This window comes from Sarcophilus harrisii, chromosome 2, assembly GCF_902635505.1.
Source record: "Sarcophilus harrisii chromosome 2, mSarHar1.11, whole genome shotgun sequence".
Classification (NCBI taxonomy): domain Eukaryota; kingdom Metazoa; phylum Chordata; class Mammalia; order Dasyuromorphia; family Dasyuridae; genus Sarcophilus; species Sarcophilus harrisii.
In genome coordinates this window covers 560,020,366-560,042,730 of record NC_045427.1, presented here as the reverse complement: position 1 = coordinate 560,042,730, position 22,365 = coordinate 560,020,366, and the positions used below count along the sequence as shown (strand labels likewise).

The following is a 22,365-nucleotide window of genomic DNA, read 5'->3' as shown; positions in this document are numbered from 1 at the left end:
CTCCTTTTTAGTGCTTTTACCTCCTTTCCTGAGAAGTCAGGGAGGACATGATGACCTCCTTTTTGGGGTTCTCACCTCCCTGAGAAGTCAGGGATGTAATGACCTCCCGTGTTTTAAAACAAAACAAAGCGGGAGATTTAATGGGCTTGAAATTCTTGAGTCAATGCACTGAGGTCAGGACGGCCGAGCACTTAAGGCTAACTACCGATTGGACAATACTCTATGCGCATATGCTTGGAAAATGGCCCTTCCCACTATCCTGTGCTGGCTCAATAACTGGTGTATACAGAGGATTGTAGGAGGGACTAGGGGGTAGAGTAAGACTAGCCATAGTCACTTTGGCAGTAGACAAGGGAGAAGGAAGGAGGAGATTATGCTTCCATCCAATTCAATCCTACCTCTAAAGACCAAGAATAAAGACTAAGGACTTTTGCTTATCCTGACTCTGGCTGATGCTAATGCGGTCATCACAGGAAATGAGTGTAAACTGTTTGCATTTTTGTTTTTCTTCCCAGGTTATTTTTTTACCTTCTGAATCCAATTATTCCTGTACAACAAGAGAACTGTTAAGTTCTGCACACATATATTGTATCTAGATTATACTATAACATATTTAATATGTATAAGACTGCCTGCCATCTAGGGGAGGGGTGGAAGGAGGGAAGGGAAAAATCAGAACAGAAGTGCATGCAAGGGATAATGTTGTAAAAAATTACCCATGCGTATATGTTCTGTCAATAAAAAGTTATAATTAAAAAAAAAAAAAAAAAAGAAATGGATTGGCACTTCACTATGACCATGTTAGCTCTTCTGGACCAATGGATGTAGATAAAAGCATTTCCTTAACTTTAACTAATGAAGCTCATAAACCCCACCTGGGGGGGGAGGGGGAGAGTCAACATTTTAAAGGTCATCTCTTTAAAGTCTAAGGAGTTACTGTCCAAAAAAATCTAATTACCCTAAATAATCAGATTTCACTTTAACTTAATTCATATTATCTTAAATAATAATCACTAATAGTTTTAAGATAACAATCTATTGCTTCTACAATACACTCTGCAACTTATGCATAGAAAATATATATTTTAAGTTTTATTTAGAAGCCCAATTCATAATTACATAAAATTATAATTATTTCTATTGTCATAACATTAAGGGCTTAAGTCATAAACACACACCAAAAGAGATAAAACTCATTAAAAAAAAAACAAACACAGGGTTTTAAGTTGTTAGAAATCTAGATATACAATCATACCCTTCACTTAAGAGAAATACTCTGAGTAAAATTCCAAAATTATATTCAATCACAATTCTCTGAAAGGAATTAAACATCTTAAGATGTCTTGTTTAGAATACTAACATGTAAATTCACATTTATACTTCAACACCTATTCCTTCATTAAATTTCAGTCAAAAGAGGTCTACCTAATAACTGACTGCTGGAAACCAATGAATAATTTTCTAAAGTATTTTTAAAAGACTAGCTCTTATTTCAACTTTTGAAATAGTTTATTAATATCAACAGCATATAATGTTATCATATATTATAAATTTTTTGATCTGTAGTTGATCAAAGTGTTGTTCCAGGAAGATTGTCTATTATCTAAGGACCCACTATGTCTTTTAATCCAACCCAAGATAGCATTAACTTTTTTGGTGGTTATATCACTGTTGACTTATGGTAGATTGCTATCCATTAAAAACCCCAGATCTTTTTCAGATTGCTGTCTAGTTATACTTCCCCCACCTTTCACAATAAAGTCAATTTTTTGAATACAAGTGTAATATTTTACATTTATTCGTATTAAATTTCAATTTATTAAATCCAATTCAGTTTCTAGTCTGCCAAAGACCTTTACTTCATCAATCTGTATCCAGTGTGCTAATCATTCTCTCTCACTTTCTTTTAAGCTGTCACTTAAACATTATGAATTTATCTAATGATATTAGGTTAAAACCCAAGTCTTTTCAACTTTCTTACAATCAATCAATAAGCATTTATTCAAATGCTTTTATATTCCAAGCACTACGCTAGGCATTGGAAACACAAGGAAAAAAGTTAAATAAACAGTTCTTCCTTACTGGAGCTAACAATCTAAGGGAAACAACATACATACATGCATATATATATTCACATATGTATGTGTGTATACAGCCCAAATATACACAAAATTATTAAAAGATGGAAATGTTTTACAAAACTTTATATTTGCCTTCTCAATGGGGGGAGGAGGGGGAAGGGTAGAGAAGGAGGAAGAAAGAGAACCTGGAACTCAAAAGTTTTAAAAGCAAATGTAAAAAAAATTGTTTTATATATAAGTAGGAAGTTAAAATATTAAGAAAAAATTAGTAAAAGGAAATTTAGAAGACCACCTAAAAATGCTTCATAGAGAAATGAGTTTGTGCAAAGTTTTGAAAGAAACCAAGCCATGGAGGAACATTCTAAACAAGGAAGGCAGTCAGTACAAAGACACAGACCCAGGAAGTTCTGGAGGGGAAAGTGAGGCAGGCGATTGTGCACAGTCCACCCTCACTTAAACCCAATTTACTTGCATGTCAAAGCATCACCTCCTTGATGAGAATTAAGGACAAACAACAAGTGTAAGATTACTCAGAAGTATTATATTATTATGTCATGAATATCTTCTTCTGAGAACCAAAAGGCGCAAACACCAAATATTCCAAAACTCTAATGGAACTGTGATCTCATAAATAAGAATATTTCTTGCACATCTCAACCATCCATGCCTGCTCATCTCCTACAACTTTCATCTATGTTGTTCCAAATAAAACCGATTTCTACTAACAAATCAGTCATCTACAAATCAGTTTTCAATAATTATACTTAGACCACTAACTTGTTGAGTAAAAATCAAAACTAAATTTGGAGAAGGATAAAGATTAGGTAATATTATTTGCAATACAATATTCAGAGCAATAGTTCTAAAACCTATTTAAGCAACTTGTAGGCCAGAGATTCTTAATCATTTTTGTGTCATGAACCCTTTGATACTCTAGTAAGTCCTATAGACCACTTACTTAGAACAAGTTTCTAAATGCATAAAATAAAATATAAAGGATTATTTTATTATTATTATCAAATAATATATAGTACATAATTATATATATTTTATAATATATAATCCTATATATTACAAGTAAAAAAATTATCTTGAAATATAATTAAGAATATTTTAAAAGTTCGTAGACTAGGATTCCAGTAGAAAACTTTTTTTTAAAGTCAAATATATAAAAGATAATGATTTAGGACAAAATTTCCTAGAAAAGTTTAACAGACATAAAACAGCTGCCACAACAAGGAGGCCAAAAGAATCCAGAAATTGCCTTTCAGCTAGACATTTGATTTTCTTGCCAAGAGATATGCCACAGAAGGCAACAATGGTTTAGACCCCAGCTTCTTAAACTGTGGCTCACAATGCGCATTATGATTTATTATCAGTAATGTCTGATTTGTATACCTATTTTATATATCCAAATACCCAGGTTTGCAAAAAAATTTCTCAGGCAAAAAGAAGTTTGGGAAAAGTTTAAGCAGTCCCGGTTTAGACTACAAGCTTACTTGCAAAATAACAATGGAGAAAGGTGGAGAAAAATTATAAACAGAATATCTCCCAAAAAAAGTGAAAGGAAAAATAAGAATGCAAAAAAAAAAAATAAATTTTTTTTTAAGGCCCCTATATGTTTTAAGAGGAAACTGAAAGGACACAATCAATATAAAATAATTTGCCATCACTTTTTGGTGCTTTAGTCTTATCATTGATATTGGAATTTGGACTCTGACATCTCAGTAGCAAATGGCAGAATGAAGATTAAATCAGTACAAGTAGTTTAGCCAGATCAAGCATACAAATAAGACATACAGTGAGGCAGGTAGGGCAGTATTCATGGAAAGGATGACCATAGACAAGCCCAACACTCCCATATCTATGACAGTCAGTTATGTTTTGTGGTCCTGTTGAACTGTTTTTCTTTTGTTATTGAGTAGTAAAAATATTATTAAAAATTCTTTTAATAGTAAATGTTTCCTTATATAAATGAGGAGGGAGGGAGAACAGGACAGAAGGGAAGTCCTTTCCCAGCTTTCCAAAGGCATGAAGGAATTACAAAGATACACTCAAAACTAATGAATCTTAAACTTAAATAACGATAAAATGCACAGAATTATGTAGTATGAGAGTTGGGTTCTAGGCTTACATCTGTTACTAACTAATTATGTAATCTTGGGCAAGATGCACAGCTTCCCATAGATTATTTAGGAGAGGAGTGAGGCTACTAAATGATTGCTAGTTATTATGATTCTCTAATAGCATCAATTTTTAAATCAATATAAATAGTATTTAAAACTCTTTGGAAAATAGAAATAAAAATAATTACAAAAGAAAAACCTAATAATGATATTATGCATGTTTTGTCTACTAAATTTTTTTCTCTTCTCTTAACACATAAGAGAGAAACTTATTGGACAATAATAATAGCTACCATTTATATAGCACTTTAAGATTTACAAAGTATTTTACAAATATCATCTAATTGGTTCTTTTCACAACCCTGGGAGATAATTAAGTGTTTTTATTATCCCCATTTTACAAATGAAGAAACTGAGGCAGACAAAAGTTAAATGACTTGTTACATGGCTAGCAAGTTTCTGAGGTAATCAATATTTGAACTCAGATCTTCTTTATATCAGGCCTAGCACTTTATCTTCTTCACCATTTAGCTACCTGAAATATAAATACTATACCTAAGAAAAATTATATTTAAGTTGCTTAGAATTGGAGGTTTTTTCAATTGTATTAAAAGCACATTCCTATAATCTTTCACATTGTTGAAAAAAATAATTTCATTCTGTACATTACAATGAAGTTTCCAATAAAACTTGGGGAAGGGGGGAAAAGAAAGGGGGGGAGAAGAAAGGAAAGAAGAAGGGGGCTACTGAAAAGGACTTTTTATAATCAAAAATACCTGTCTAAAATGAAAAGTGAATGCAATTTAAAACAATACCGAGTTTTTACCTCACAAATAGTCATTTAGCAAAGATAACATAAATGGTTAATTTTGGCAAGACTACAGTAGTAATGCACTAATATATAGTGCATCTATCTGGTTACATTATGAAAAACAATTTGGAATTACAAAAAGAAAGGTCACTAAACATCTCAGACACAGGAGCCCCAATATTGAGTTTATATTTAAGAAGGTCAAAGATGAAAGGGAATGTCCCACATGTAACAAAATATTCATAGCAACAATTTTTGTAGTAGCAAAAAACTAGAAAAGTTAACTGTCTATTAATTGAAGAATGGCTAAATAAACTGTATGTAAAAATGGAATAATAGCACCATTAAAAAGAAAAGGAATTAAGAGAAACTTATGAAACTTACTGAACCCCTGGAATCTGCCTCTAGAATGATGAATTCTAATAGTGAGCTCTTACATTATTACTTTGCCCAGAACCACATCTCTCCCAATGATTTTCCAAACCATACAGATGCCCCATTATCAACCTCTTCCCCTCTTTCAGGTTTCTTTTATATGTCCTTCTCTCCTATTTCAATGTAAACTCCTTGAGCACTAGAATGGTCTAGTTTGCTTGTTTTACTATTATCCCCAGCACCTTAGCACAGTGTTTATAATATTCATTCATACATATACGTATGACTTTCACATACAGTGAAGTAAGCAGAACTAGAAGAAAAATATGCATAATGATATAATAATGTAAATTAAAATACTAATAGTGTAGCTGAACTAAGATTAATTGTAATGAATAACCTTGATCCCAGAGAAGAGATACCCCTGTCCCAGTAGAGAACTACAGGAACAGAATCTTGCATACATTGTTACTTGGTGTTTCTTTGGCTGGTTTTAAGTAATTGCTTTTCTTTGTAAAGATGACACAGTCAAAGGAAGGAAAGATCATGTGCTATAAAAAAACAAAACATCAATAATACTTTACTAACCCCAAAACTAGTATTACTTATAATAGAGAAACATTAGAAGCTTTCCCAATAAGATTAAGAGTAAAGATATCTACCATCTCCCCTATTATTTAACTTTTTTCTACAGTACTTCTGATCCTTAGATTTCTTTATGTAGGTAACTGTCAGAAAAAGAACTCCACCTACCAATACAGATCAGCCACTGATATGAAATTTAGTCTTAGCAGGACCTTAGCCATAGGTCCTGAGAAATTAACTGACTTAGACAGAAACATGGAGCCACAGCATCATCAGAGAAGGAAATCAGCAACTACTAACAACTAAGACAAACAGGAAAATTTTACCTTAGGAGAAGCCACTTGAACTAAAACACTAAAGGAAGCTAGGAATTCTCTGAGGCAGAGGTGACAAAGGAATCCATAGGGGACATGCCTATAAAAAGTACAGATCCTAGAGATGGCAAGTTGTGTATGAAGAACAAGTAGGCCAAAGGTTGGATTACATAATGTACAAAGGAAAGAAATGTACGAGAAGTGTAGAAAGGTAGCCTAAAATCAGATTGGGAATAGCAAATTGTGAAACCTTTATTTTATTCTCAAGATTCACTGAAGTTTCTTCATGGGGGGAGGGGAGAGGAAGTCGAGGAAAAGGGGTGGAGAGTTATAAAACAAGGCAGACTTGTGCCTGAGGAACATTATTTTGGCAACTATGTAGAAAACTGACTAGAGAAAAGGGAGAAACTAACTGGAAACCATGAGTTCAATCAAGAGACTAGTTCCTATAGTTCTAGCAAGAGATAAAAGCCTGAACTAGCTTAATGATTGGATGACTGGGAAGAAAGGGACAGATACACACAAGATGTAGAGGAGGAAGAATCAGAAACTGACTAGATATGGGTAGCAAAGGAGACGGAAGTGTTAAGGATCATTATGATTGTGAATCTGGATGTGACTAGAGTAATAAACTAGAGAAATAAGACTTAGAAACAAATGTGCAAAAGCAGTCTAGTATTCCATAACCACAAGAAACACTAGTTTTTGAAGAATGAGTCCTTGTTTTATAACCATTGAGAAAACTGGAAATTTTGATGAAAAAGCTTTTGTATATAGATATCATCTAAATGTAAAAACATACAACACAAATTTTACGAAGACTAGAAAATTTTTTTTTCTCTCACAATTACAGATGGGCAAAATCAGTAACCATAAAAGGAACAGATGATAATAATGTTGATTTTAGAATATGTAAAACCTTTTTGCACAAATTAAAATCAATGCAACTAAAATCAGAGATACAGATGGAGGAAAACTTTCCTTCAAATATCTCTAAAGAGTATGTAATACAAAATCTATATGGAATTGATAGGAATTGATAAAAATAATTGCTCAAGAGGCAAGTAAGTATTCAAACTAAATGAACAGTTTTCAAAAAAAAAAAAGAAATACAAGCTACCTTTAACTACTTGAAGATGTCCACAATAACTAATAAATTGAGAAATGCTGATCAACCCTGAAACTACTATAAATCTACAATGCTTGCAAAGTTGTCAGAAAAAAAGAAAAACTCATTTTTAGAGAAATTGTGTTTATACACAAATCCGCCAATTCACTGCTTGCAAAATTGTTTATTCATTTAGCCACTCTGGAAAATGATTTGGAATTACATTAAAAAGTCACTAAATTGTTTAAATCAGCTGAATAAGAGATTATACTACTGAGCCTAAACCCCAAGGAAGTTACTGACATCAAGAAAAAACTTCTATGAATAAAAATGTTCAAAAAAGCACTATTTGTGAAAATAAAATCTGAATGCTGTAAAATTACCCATGCATATAACTTATAAATAAAAGGCTATCATTTAAAAAAAAAAAAAAAAAGAAAAGAAAAGAAAATCTGAAAACAAAATATGTCCAATTTGGGAATGGCTAGGCTAAGTAATGTTAAATATGAACAATTAAAAAAAACAACAAGAAAGCACCTGTATGACATGATGTTAGATGTAGAAAACAAAGAAAAAAGAGCATATACATTTAATGCAACAATGTAAATAAAAATCAACATAGAAACAAAACTATGGTCAAAAACAATTATGAATGTTATAGCACCAAAATATCTAAATTAAATAAAACATTTCTTCTTTCTGCTAACCACTAATTATCTTGCTAGGTATATGTGGTTTTATTTTTGGTGGAAGGGAAAAAGAAAAGTCCTTTCTAGAGAGGTTTGCTTGGGTATTTTTTGTGAAGTATCTGTTGTGTCAAAAACAAAAAGTATCCATAAATTTAAAAATATAGAAAAAAATGTTATAGTGAAATTCAAGGACCATATTATCTAACCGTACTGAATACTAAAAATATTTCTAGCATATGCAAAAATAAAACCAAATTTGTTTTCTTGCATCCTTTAAAAAAACCAATAAATATTGACCAATCTTAAAAAAAAATTTAAGCTGCAAATAGCAACACAAAAGAATCTCTCAACATTCCCTTATCTGGGTAAAAATTAGAATTTTAAGAATAAAAAAGTTTCCTTAACATGTACATTTTTAAATTTACTTGAAAATTTAAATAGTATAACTCTGGTTTTGAAATTCGAAGTCTTTACTGTTCTCAAGGGAATAGGCTCCCAATAAAATGGTTTATAATTTTAATTTTATTGGATTTTGAAGACTCCGTTTTACATTAATAGTGTTTGCCTACTCCATAAAAGAAAGCCTCTCTTCTTGGTTGTCAAATGAATCAAAAGTCTCATAATTAAGTCAACTACATTCTTGTGAAAAAAGCATTTATAGCCATAGCAAAAAAAGTAATTTCTCAAGACTAAGACTATCATCAGTAAGTCCATAATATATGAAAATGATATTCTGTAATATTACCATGAAGTATATAAAGCTTTGTTTCCTATTTTTCTAAATTTCATAAAATAAAAAAAGCTTAAAAGAAGCTGAATTATGGGAATCCCTCACAAAACAATGTGGAAGGAAAATTTATTTTAAAAAAGCTTTTTATATTAAAATGTAAACGTATTCCAAGATGAAGTTGTGTTTAAAAATCACAAATCACCATGTAAAAATAATTTAGAAATCCTTGAAATAAATGCATTTTTTTCATCAGCTCCATAGTTAAGCTATATTACTTTGTTTGAAATAATTTTTTCAAAAAATAGTTCCAACGCAAACTTTGAAATCTTTTTCTAATCAAGATAAAAGAAAAGGAAATCTAAAGTAGGGAGAATTGAATTTTCCAGACATGGGATGAGAGGGAGGTAGAGAAAAGATAGAAATAATGATTGAGGGGGGAGGAGAAAGAGGAGAAGGGGGGGGGAGTGGGGAGAGATGACTGACATAGAAGTAAAAGCAATAAGACTATTTTGGGTAGTTTTTTGAATGCATAAACCAAGGCATGTTATTTTATTTATGATTTTATCTTTGTGCCTAAGAATGTAACAGCAGCCATAAATTCTAATTTTCTAATAAAACTATGCAATTTTTAAGCTGGAAAAACTAACTACAATTTTAATGACTGGTCTCCTTATTAAATTTTTTATAAAGAATTTTGTCAACACAAAATTAATGTAAATGAACCTTTGGGAATAAAACAAAACAGAACAGAACCCAAAGTTTTGGCCAGTTCAAGTGGTACAACAAAAATATTCCAAAATACTCATGTCTTCAAAAATCAGGTTGCCAATGAAAAGGTTATCGAATTTATGGAAGTTATCTTGCACTTCCTGGATATAATTTATAATCTTCAACAACAGATTTTTATTCTTACTCTTTTCTAAGGCTTTCAATTAATGACTTGCCAGAATGAAGATACATTTAGTCTGTATCATAAAACTCAGCAATTAAGTTACATAAAAACTCAGTAAACAATTAAGATAGTGTGGCAGGAATTTGTTCTCAACATCTGTTTCCCTTTCAACAGTATTTCGATGGCAGAAGAAACTGGTGAAATAGTTCACTATCTGCTTATCCCACTTCCTGTCTCATCTCATCTATAAAGTGAAGGGGATTGGATTTGATATTCAAGTTCCATTCCATTAAGAACCAAAGAACTTGTGAAGGATGTTTAAGAAAACAAACATCCTAATTAACAGTACCACCAAAAGTTCTTTATTCTTATTAAAAAATGAAAAGGTCCACATAAAGGAATTATATTATTTTTAATGCCCTTTCGCCCCAGTGTGCTAAATACATACATAAATAGTATTTAAATACAACTTAAGGTGCCTATTGATTAAAGCTACCAAAAGCTGTTCAAGTCATCCCACCACCTTCCTTTTACCTAAAGAATTCAAAATGACAAAAGGGAATCAAGTCTTAGTTTTGCCTGACTTACAGAGCCCTAGATAAATTATGAAAATCATACTATTAAGTCTGCAAGTCTTTGGAAATCATTTATTGCAACCACTTCATTTTACAGATGAAGACACTGAAGAGATGAAGTACCTAGCCCACGGTCACACAGGTAGTAGTGAGGTGCAAAGCTAACTTCCAGTCCAGTTGTTTTTTCCACTTCAGATCTCCTTAGTCTTCTTTCCCAATTTACCCACCTTCCAAAGCCAACCCTTTTCTCCTCTTGGACAACAAGCAGTAGATCCCTTCCCTAACTTTTATATGCAGCTTATGACACATCCTTCCCAGGCAAAGGAGCAAGCTTTGAAAAAGTGAAATACCATTTACCCTTACCCATGACATCACATCTATGCCATGGGCTTCAAACTTCCTTTAAATCCAATATCATGACAATTTTGGACTTCAGGATTAAGATTCCAAGATCCAAGAACATAGTTTTTAACACACCGTCTTTAAAAAAAAAAAAAAAAAAAAAGAATTCCACCAAAAAAATATTGTTGACACTAATTGTCTTAGAGTTGAAAGCTCAAACCTTTTTTAAAATTTAACTTATTCAGAAAATTTTAAGCCACAATTTACTGCTAGCTTTGCACACACATTTCTTCTAGAAAATCTCCTTCCGAAACTTTAATTCTGTAGTCTTTTCCCAATGAAGACCTTGAATAAAAAACAATCACTATTCTCACCCAAAAGGAAAAGGAAAGAGGAGCTGTGGGCTAGATATAAATAAAACTAAGTCATCCACAATAAAAATGGACCTGTTTTAATCCAGGCAACCAGGATAACTAATAGACAAAGCGCTGTGTACTGTAACTGCCCTGCAAATACGACTTTCTCATTAAAAATACTTCAGGGTCAATTAAGTAACAGGCCAGAAAACCTAGAAGCTACTTTTTATCTAACTAAAACACATAGTAGCAGACATTCAAACTTCTAAAAATGTAACAGTGAAGCTTGCGTTTCCTTGCCGGAATTTAGCGAGCTCTTTTATTAATAAAGGTGCGTTCAGGCCCCTTTTTTCTCAACATTTAAGCCAGCTGTCCTAGCCAGGTTTTAACTCGGTGGCCCTTCAGCTGAAGTTTGACATTGCTGGAAGAAGCAATGGGAGCCAGGGCAGGGGGCAGACAGCCCCAGTGAGGTAACCCTTGCCCGGACTTTGGGCAAGGGGCCCCAGCTGCGGGGAGCAGCTTCCCAGTTTCGGCTCTTACCTTGAACACTTTCCCAAAGGCTCCGTCCCCCAATTCACCTATAATTTCCCAAAAATCCTCGGGGTTCAGGTCTCTCTTCACATGCTCGTACTGCTTCTTCTTCTTGTCGCTGCCCAATTTGAAGATTTTGCGGAAATTAAAAAAGGACATTTTCCCTGCCCGCCGAAGCTCCCTCCAGTCACAGAATAAAAACCACAACAAAAAGACCAAAGTTTCTCTTCCTTTCGGCTTCTCGCTTCAGGTTTCAATGGCAGGCAGGCGGGATCGGGGTGCCTCCGGACGCCCCACTGCTCCGCGCAGCCCAGCCCGGCAGGGTTGGGCCGTGCGCACCCCCGGGGAGGAGCGACCCGCTCCCGAGGTCCCGGCCCCCACCGGGGGGGGTGGGGGAGGCGGCGCTCCGTGCCCGCGAGCCCCGGCCAACGCGCCTTCCAGGCCGTCCCGAGGGAAGGAAGCGGGGGAGGGCGCCTCGCCTCCGGCTCTGGGCCCCCGCGGTCCCCTCCCCGGTGGCCGAGGAACTCGGAGCCCGCTGGGGAGCGGGGGTCGGAGTGCGAGCTGTCCCGCCGCCGCGCTGGCCGACTGCAGGCCCGCGTCCCACCGAGTCCCGGGAGCGGCGGCCGCCGGAGGTGGCTTCTCAGGCGACGCGGGGGCGAGGCGCCGGCCTCCCGCGCCGCCGGCCCAGGCGCTTCCTCGCTAGGCCCCCGGGGCGCCGCTCTGCAGGCGCGGGACTGCAGCCGCCCCCCGCCGCCCTGCTCTGGTCTCCCTGGCGGCGCTCCCGCGGCAGCTACCTCGGTACCTCCTCAGCTCGCCGAGCCTCGGCCTGGGGCGCGCGCCCGCGCCTCGCACCCAGCGGCGGCCCCGGCCGGCCCCGCGCACGCGCGCTCCGGCCGCGCTAGCTCACGCAGCCGTTGGGGGGAAGCCGTTGGGGACGGTTGCTGTGGGGACTTGGCGGTGAACGCGCCTGCTGATCCCTCTCCTTAGCCTGGCTCCGGGGGTTGGCGCAGCCCGGCGGCGGGGGTCGCCTACCACCCAATCACGATGGCTTGGGACCATTGGGGTAATGACATATTGAAGGCGGAAGGCATCCGCCACAAATATTATGGCGCCTTAGCTGATTTTCACCCCACCCTTTCAAAACTCCTTGAGTCAGACCAAGTTGCCTCATCCCGGAGTCTGAGCATTTGTCACTGAAGCTCCCAAGCATGGCGACCCGTGCGAGAGTATTTCTGCCCATCTAGACACTCTCTTCTTGTGTCACATCCTGAAGCCCAAGAAGGAGCCCCAGACTTCAAACGACTTCCCTGGTCTCCTGATGAAAGTCCCTGCTGTGGGACAAGGCTAAGAAAAATGCTGTTTTTTGTAAACATTTCCCCAAATTTCATCAAAGCCTAATTTCCTCGCATTTTAAGTTTGTTAACGTTTTAAATGTTATGTGCCAGAGGCAGGTAGGCCCTAAGGATACAAGTATAAACAATTCCTACTGGCAATGACGCGTCTAATGAGAAAGAGTGTGAAGATATAAATATATAAAGAGAATAAATAAATTAAATACAAGGAAACTTAAGAGAAAGGGAATCAATAGTTGATGAAATCGGAAGGATTTCAAGGAGAAGGCAATGGCTTGAATTATGCCTTGAAGAAGGAGAGGGATCCTACGAAGCAGATATAAGCGGAAGGTGCGTTGCACTCTGCTGGAGATGGCCAGTGCAAAGTCATTGAGGAGGGGAAATAGTGTGTTGAAGTCTTCTGAAAGAGGAACAGAAAGCTAATTTGGCTAGAGCACAGAGTACTGAGCTGGAGAGGTGGAATGATGCTAGGGAGAGAAGGTGGGGCTCCGTAGAGCTTTAAAAAAAAATTCATTCTACCCCCCTTCCCCTCCAGTGGCACAATAAAGCTACTGAAGTTAAATAGATCTGCTTTTAAGGAAAACTACTTAGGACAATACTGTGGAGGATGGACTGGAATGGTGAAAAACTAAAGCTACTGCAATAATGTAGAAGAGAGATGATGAGGCTCTGAACCAAATTGGTAGCTGTACAGTTAGAAAGGAGTCTGGATAGAGAACGTTTATGAAGGTAGAACTGGCAAGATTTGGCAACTGATTGGTACTATTGGCTGGAGGAATCCAGAATCATGCCAATGTTACAAAACTGACACACTGGAAAGATGGTGATGTTTTCAACTGAAAGAGGGAAGAAAGAAAGTCACTAAGTCATTCTGAACCTGTATAGAGTAGTAATAGAAGATGGTGTAAAGATGAGGGCTAATAGGAATGAGAAGCTCAGAACTAAGGTTTTTAAATTTTAATCCGCAGATAAACTTGAACTCTTTACTCCTTTGGAACTAAATTCTGTCAGAGATAGATTATAGTACTATTTGCATAAAGGTCACATTGTTATCTTCCCAACCGCCCCAGTCCCAGCCTTCTACCTAAGTGGCATCCTCTTTCTACTCCACCCCATTCTACTGCACTTTAGAACCATAGATTTCCAACTGGAAGGGAACTTAGTAAACGTTATTTTACAGATAAGAAAAAAAGACCAAAGAATGGTTTGCCCAAGGTTACCCAAGTAATAGACAGCAGAACTAGTACTAAAATAAGTGATCTTATTCTGAAATTCAACTCTTTTCACTATACCAAGACAGTCTAGCTTTACTGTCTCTAAACTTCAAATCAATAAATATATTTATCAAATGACTTAGATATTTAGAAGCTTTCTAAAGGCAACATGGCATTGTTCTAGGTACTAATGACTTTTTTAAAGGAAGAATAAAACTTAGAGTTCTGTTTTACTACTTCATTAGCTTGTGGAGAGGTGACCCTGGGTTCTTAGTGGCTGTGTGAGAGGAGCAAGTACTAGCAGTTATTACCAAACTGAAAAGGGTAACTTGTCTAAGATGACCCTAAGTCTGGAGAGGTTGATCATTAAAAGTTGATCAAAAAAGTGGGTGATTTTGGGGGGGTCTTAGAAAATAATTATCAACTGTTAAGAACCAGAAGTGATGTGATTTGCATTAGTAAAATTGCCCAGCTTGAAAGTACAGAAGAATGCATTATGTTCCACAAGAAAAATAAAAATGAAATTTTTTAGGGATTCAAAGAAGAGAGAAAAAATTAACTTAACCCTTGAGTAGAGCTATCCTTCACTTAAGTCCTGGTTAGTAGCCCAGTAATTTACAGAGTAGATGCAAAAGAATTGAAGATTATGAAGAAAAGCCTCTTAACTCTTCTGAAATCTAGAAAATCATATTGTTAGTATCTTTCTAAATACCAGAGAGATAATAATACCCCAAAAAAGTTCTTTCAGAAACATGAAGTATATGCAAGTCAGCTGTTGAAAGAGTTGAATTGTAAATACTCATTGAAAGAATAAAGGACTATGGATAGGGAACTCTATATATGATATTAGACTTGATAAGGTGTTAATTTTGCTGAACTTTTTTTTCTCATTTGTTATAAGGGATAGTTCTCTGGAAGAGGATATACTCAAGAAATGTAGGTAAGATAAAAATAAATATAGCAAAAATGGATTAGAATATACAGATTGGAAAATTTATAGGTTTGGGCCTGTAGGAACTCCATTCCAGAAGATGAGTTGAATAATGTCTATTTCTTACCACTGAAGAATGTGCTGCTTCTTACTCTCTTTTCCCTCTCTCCAGAACATGTGGCATGGAACTCTCTTGCTGGAACTTCCATTTTAGGGTGGGGAAGAGGAAATGTACCTATGTCAGTTGTAGACCATACCACTGTTGAACAATTTTGTTATATTTAGCTGAAATTTACTTCTCGGGAGTTGCTATCCATTAATCTTAGTGGCGCCTTTAAAGAACAAGCAAAACAAGTCTGGTAAATTTTCCATATAACAACCCTTAAGATATTTAAGAATAGTGATCTTACAGCCTTCCAAAATTTGGCTCTTTTCTACCCATACTAACTTACCTCTCTAATTTTTGCGTCACCTATGACTTAAGAGGGTACTCTCTTCTATGTAGGACTCTGGTTCTGGGTTCAGACAAATCAGTCCTGGGAGAGCCTTATTCCTAAAAAAGTCAGACTCTTCTCATAATCCCCGATTTGTTATGCCCCACTCTTCAGAACTCTGGAGAAAATCTCTTACCACAAAACTTGAACATGATTCATGTCTAAGGTCTCTCCTAAAAAACAGGATCCATTTTAGAAAAGGTACAAATACCTTTTCTGAGGTAATGAACAAATAGATGCCAGCTAAATAGCATCTTTATCACAAAAAGTACTGAAGATACAAAATGATTAAAACACAAAAGTATATTAATACTTAAAACATAATCAATTGTGGGACAAAAGAGATTGTTCCTTTTCACCTCAGATCTATAATCTTAAGCAATTCACAAGGTCCAGATCACCTGACCAGCCAAGGAATAGCTTGATCCTAACTATTCTTTTAGCTATATCTTCCATCTTGCGGTAATATTTCTTCTCTAAGAAACCATGTGTAGCCTGCAGGATGAGACCCAGAAACTAAAGAACTCTCAAACTTAACAAGGGGCCACCAAGACTCACAGCAAATTCTCAGGAATGTTGTTCATTGACCTGTCATCAGGGAAACAGCAAACAGAAGAGTTCCTTCACTAAAGTACTCTTGGTGGAGTTGTGAACTGATTCAGTCATTTTGAAAGCAATTTGGAACTGTGCCCAAAGGACTATAAACCAGTGCGTGAATTGCTTTGACCCAGAAAAAAACACTATTACTAAGATTGCATCCCAAAGAGATCAAAGGAAAATGAAAAGGACCTACAAGTACAAAAATATAGCAGCTCTTTTTTTAGTGGCAAAGAATTGAAAACTGAAGGTCCATAAACTAGGAAAGGATTGAACAAGTTGTGGCATATGATTGTGATGAGCAGGATGATTTCAGGAAACCTATCAATTATATGAATTGATACTAAATTAAGTGAACAAAACCATGTTCTACACTGTATGTAGAAACAGCAATATTGTTCAAAGACCCACTGTGAATGATTTAGATGTTCTCGGCAATAGAGTGATCAAAGATAATTCTGAAGGATTTATAATGAAAAATATTACTCATTTCCAGAGGAAGAACTAATGAGTCTGAATGCAAATTGAAACATTTAATCTTTGCTTTGTTTTTCTTGGGTTTTGTTTTTTGGGATTTTTTTTTGGTTGGATGTCTCTTCTCTTTTGCAACATGGCTAATATGAAAATATTTTTATGTGTTTCACATGACTGCAAATGTATATATCAAAGTGCTTTCCTTCTTAAGGAGGGAAGAAAAGGAGGGAATTTGGAACTCAAAAATTATAAAAAAGAATGTTAAAAATTGTCACATGTAACTAACAAAAATAAAGACATTAATAGATTGGAAGCTCCTTGAGGGCAAGGACTTAGTTTTTTTTATACTTGCATTCCTAACGTTTAGCACAGTATCTGGCACATAAGAGGTACTTAAGAAATATTGACCGATTTGACTGATATAGTTGTTTGGATGTTGTCTCCCTCAGCAGTCTGAAAACTTTTTGAGAGCAGTCTTTTTATAGCACCAGTATCTAGTATAGTGCCAGGAATACAATAGGAGCTTAATAAAAATTTGGCTGACTCTATCATGGGATCTTGGAACCCTAAAGTATATAATCCAAAGGACATATCTTCCTCAGCTACACACAAATTCTTAACATTGTAACAATAATAAAGTATTCAAAATCACAGCTTCAATCCTCAACTAATATATCTTCTTATATAAAAAATATGTTAATTTAAAATAAAAGGCATTTAATTAAATAAAATAGAAAGGAAAATTACAAAGAAAAATCCCAATCCCCTTTATGCAAAAAATCAGTCTCCCACAGATTGTCATCCTGTTAGTAGAAGAGAGAGTTGTGCCCTTGCCGGATTCAGTCACTTAGTCTCCTAGCAACTCACTGTGTTGCACTGCTATTCTGCTTCACCTAAAAAGTTATTACCGCTCATCTGCAGAGTGATGTTGTCATCTGCTGCTGAGTTGCTTTTTTTTACTGAGCTACTACCATATGCTGTAGTCAGATCCTAAGGCTTCTTTAAACAGATTATATACACACATACAAATACATATACATGTGTGTGTGTGTGTGTGTGTGTGTGTGTGTGTGTGTGTATATATATATATATATATATATAATATTTATTTATTTATTTATTTGTATATGCATGTGTGTGTATGATCTTGCCCATGCTTAAAGGCTATTTCAGCTTTTTTGATAGTCAGGTCTACAGCTCTACCCAGTCAGCACAACAGAGTCCCTTGGGTCAAAATCTGTATTTTTTGTGACAACTTCATTCCTACTTGAAAAGGACCCAAGCAAGCTCCCTTGATAATAAAGTGGTGCTAAGTAAATTCTTGCATATCTTAAGAGCTAGCACCAAGACTCTACAAAATAAAATGCCCCAAAATGCACTTATCAACATATAATCACTAGCATTTACATAATTATATATATATACATATATGTGTATGTGTGTATATATATATACATATATATGTATATATATATGTGTATATATATATATATATATACTATAAACTTTACAAAGTATATCATGGGAGCAAGGAGGAAATTTCATTAGGAAATTGAAGTGGTGATGCTTGCCTTACCATATTGTAACTTTGACCTGATCATAAGTTCTCCTTATAAGATCATATTATCCAGATGAGATATCTTAATATCTCTTCTAGCTTGAAAACTCAATATGATTCTCAATAAATCATTTAGGCACTTATTTAGTACCCAGTTTTATACATACTTCCTTTAAAAATAATAGGGAAATTCTCATGCAGTTTTGTTATCTTTTTTTCTAATTTGATGCAGCAAAAGTTTACCAGTCAGTTTTGTAATTCTGTTCCATACAAGTTAAATGGACATAGCAAATTGCTCTAACTTACAAAGATTTCATCATATAATTACAGTTTTTGTTAAGAATTCTAGGGAAATAGCTTAGAATCATTTCTTTTTTTTTTTTTTTTTTTTTTTTTTTTTTTTTTTTTTTTTTTTTTAATAGCCTTTAATTTACAGGATATATACATGGGTAACTTTACAGCATTAACAATTGCCAAACCTCTTGTTCCAATTTTTCACCTCTTACCCCCCCCACCCCCTCCCCTAAATGGCAGGATGACCAGTAGATGTTAAATATATTAAAATATAACTTAGATACACAATAAGTATACATGACCAAAATATTATTTTGCTGTACAAAAAGAATCAGACTCTGAATTATTGTACAATTAGCTTGTGAAGGAAATCAAAGATGCAGGTGTGCATAAATATAGGGACTGGGAATTCAATGTAATGGTTTTTAGTCATCTCCCAGAGTTCTTTTTCTGGGTATAGCTAGTTCAGTTCATTACTGCTCCATTAGAAATGATTTGGTTGATCTCGTTGCTGAGGATGGCCTGATCCATCAGGACTGGTCATCATCTAGTATTGTTGTTGAAGTATATAATGATCTCCTGGTCCTGCTCATTTCACTTAGCATCAGTTCGTGTAAGTCTCTCCAGGCCTTTCTGAAATCATCCTGTTGGTCATTTCTTACAGAACAGTAATATTCCATAATTTTCATATACCACAATTTATTCAGCCATTCTCCAACTGATGGACATCCATTCAGTTTCCAGTTTCTAGCCACTACAAAAAGGGCTGCCACAAACATTCGTGCACATACAGGTCCCTTTCCCTTCTTTATAATCTCTTTGGGATATAATCCCAGTAGTAACACTGCTGGATCAAAGGGTATGCACAGTTTGATAACTTTTTGAGCATAGTTCCAAACTACTCTCCAAAATGGTTGGATTCGTTCACAACTCCACCAACAATGAATCAATGTCCCAGTTTTCCCACATCCCCTCCAACAATCATCATTATTTTTTCCTGTCATCTTAGCCAATCTGACAGGTGTGTAGTGGTATCTTAGAGTTGTCTTAATTTGCATTTCTCTGATTAATAATGACTTGGAGCATCTTTTCATATGACTAGAAATAGTTTCAATTTCTTCATCTGAGAATTGTCTGTTCATATCCTTTGACCATTTTTCAATTGGAGAATGGCTTGATTTTTTATAAATTAGAGTTAATTCTCTATATATTTTGGAAATGAGGCCTTTATCAGAACCTTTGACTGTAAAAATATTTTCCCAGTTTATTGCTTCCCTTCTAATCTTGTCTGCATTAGTTTTGTTTGTACAAAAACTTTTCAGTTTGGTATAATCGAAATTTTCTATTTTGTGATAGAATCATTTCTTCTCAAAATTCTAATGTTTGACTGGTAATCCAGAAAACTCCAAAATACTGATTTTAAAAAATCAAATCCTGGTTTAAAAAAAAAAAAATCTTTCCTCTAAAAAATATAATCAAATCATCTGATCTAACTCTATATTCAGAAAGGCTTAAAAATATCTTCCCTTCTAATTCACTTCACTTTCATTGTCACACTGAAGTGCTACTCCTCCATAAAACCACCACTGCTAAATTGATTATGTGTGTGGTAATGTAGTGAGAAACTTTCAGAATCTTCAAGAAATAAAAATAAAAAATTCCACTTCTGTATATCTTTCCTTACAACTGACATCCAGATTCCTGTTAAAAATACACACACACACACACACACACACACACAAATACACACATATAATTTTTAATGTTAAGTACCAAAACAATTCAATACTGAACTTAGTTTATTCAGAAAATTAAATGACTGTAAAGCAGTAAATTTGTACCAGACTACCAGACATACTCACTTGGATATATTTTCATAGATTAATAGATTTAGATATCTTTTTCAAATGATCATGATCATAGAATTTTTAATCATTGATTTAAAGATAAAAGTGACCTTCAAAGTAATCTAGTCCAAATCTCCCATTTTATATTGGCCAATTCAACTTTGCTACATACAGATGAAGAAACTGAGGCCCAAAAATAATAAGTGATATACTCAAGGTCAAACAGTTCTTGATGAAGCCAGATTGTAACCTAGGTTCTTCTGAATCTAATACACTTTAGCCTTATCACTGCTATTCAGTCCCATAGCATAAAGGGTTCCAGAATTCCCATTCCTCCCTAGTATGGAAGAATGTTGGAAACATACTTGGATGATTTGAGGGGAATGTGATTGAAAATTTTTTTTTAGGGAAGCAGAGATACAAAGCTTTTATTCACAGAACTGGCCACTCTTGCATAAAATCAAGGATTTGTTAAGTTATTTGTTTTATCTATTACATCTCTTCTATATTTTATAGAAATAACTCAGAGATGGTAGTGTAGTGGAAAGAACACGGAAGTGTTCTTCCTTTCTCTTGGCTTAATTTCCTCATAAAATGAGAAGTCTGGATTAGATGATTTCTGAAGTCTCTTCCACTATTAAACTTTGTTCTTTTTGTTCCTAATAATCTAAGACAGCCAGATCTAAAAAGCAGTCGTGTGTATTTTTATAATGAGAATGACTTAAGAGTATATAATTACATCTAGGAGTTTTTAAAGGAAAGTAGTTTATCAAACATTCACTGAATCCTCTCTATATACTATGTATTCCTAGCCTCTTCCTTTGAGGAGCTTACCTTATTGGGTGGAGTGAGATTTAGTATATAAAAATGAAAAAGATCTACAAATATTTACAAATTGATATATATGTTATTGTATTCTAAAGGCATATTTCTGGTTTCTGCTGCAAAGGATTCCTATTCAAGATACTAAAGTTTCCATTGATGTGATAGGAAGAAAATAACATTATTACTATAATAATCATATATTATATAATTTTTCTTCCATATTTTGAATAAAAAATTTCCTCCATCTGACTCATTCCTCATCCACAGATCTCACACATAAATTATAAATCTGTATTTGTTGCTTATTATGGTTGATACACAATCATTTTAGAACTTCTTAGAACTTGATAAATCCCAAATTTTCAGATTTCATTCTTTCAAAAGATTCCTATTGCAATACAAATATAGTGGGAAATTGTAAATATTATTATAGGTTCATATCAATTAAGAAATATTTCACATGTTTATACATTAAGATTATATAAAAGTGATATATATCAAGTCCTAAATGGCTCTGTGTGAACGGCAACCATTTTTGTTATCATCTACATTTCATTTCTTGAATTTCTCTTCATTTTTTTCATTTTCCAAACTTTTAAAATTTTATAATTATAGAGTTTGATCTAAATATCCAGTAATTTTTCTTGAGATAATTGTTATTCTAAGTGATATTTACATTTCTTAAGTGTCACAATGACATTCACAAACATTTCATTTACTATTTGATATTTTCTCTACCAACAAACCACCATACTAAAATTTATTTTTTTTAAAATGAGAATTAGAATGATAACAGAAATTCACAAAGTATTTCATATTACTTTCATGAGGCAGTGGCACAGTAGAACAAGTCTAGATTTGTAATCTAGAGGACCTGAAAACAAATATCAAGTCTATCTTCTGTGAGATATCAACCAAGATATTTCTTATCTCCTAACCTCAGTTTCCTCACTTATTAAATGAAAAGGTTGGATTAGATGAACCGTCAGGTCATTTTCAACTCTAAATCCTTAATCATATTAGGCCAAAAAGAGAGCCCTGTGTTATATTAAGAGTACCCTATTTTGAAGCATGCTGAGAATAAAAATTTATGGTTTTATACAACCATATAGAAGCAGACAACTTAGCAAATCCCTGATCCTGTGCAATAGTGAAAGCTTCCCTCAAAACCATTCCCTCTAAATCATCCAAGTATGTTTCCAACATTCTTCCATACTAAGGAGGAATGGGATTTCTGGAACCTTTTATGCTATGGTAGTGAATA

The 22,365-nt window shown here is 34.9% G+C and overlaps 1 protein-coding gene across 2 annotated transcripts in view; it reads right to left on the bottom strand.

The window, feature by feature from the left end:
• SLK (STE20 like kinase) overlaps positions 1-11,718 on the bottom strand; it is a 71,205-nt gene extending 59,487 nt beyond the window's left edge. For both annotated transcript variants that reach the window (XM_003755403.4, XM_003755404.4), the window contains exon 1: positions 11,525-11,718. In XM_003755403.4, coding sequence (XP_003755451.1) covers positions 11,525-11,674 — 150 coding nt within the window. In that variant the 5' untranslated portion in view covers positions 11,675-11,718. The remainder of the gene's footprint in view (positions 1-11,524) is intronic.
• Between the last annotated feature and the right edge of the window lie 10,647 nt (positions 11,719-22,365).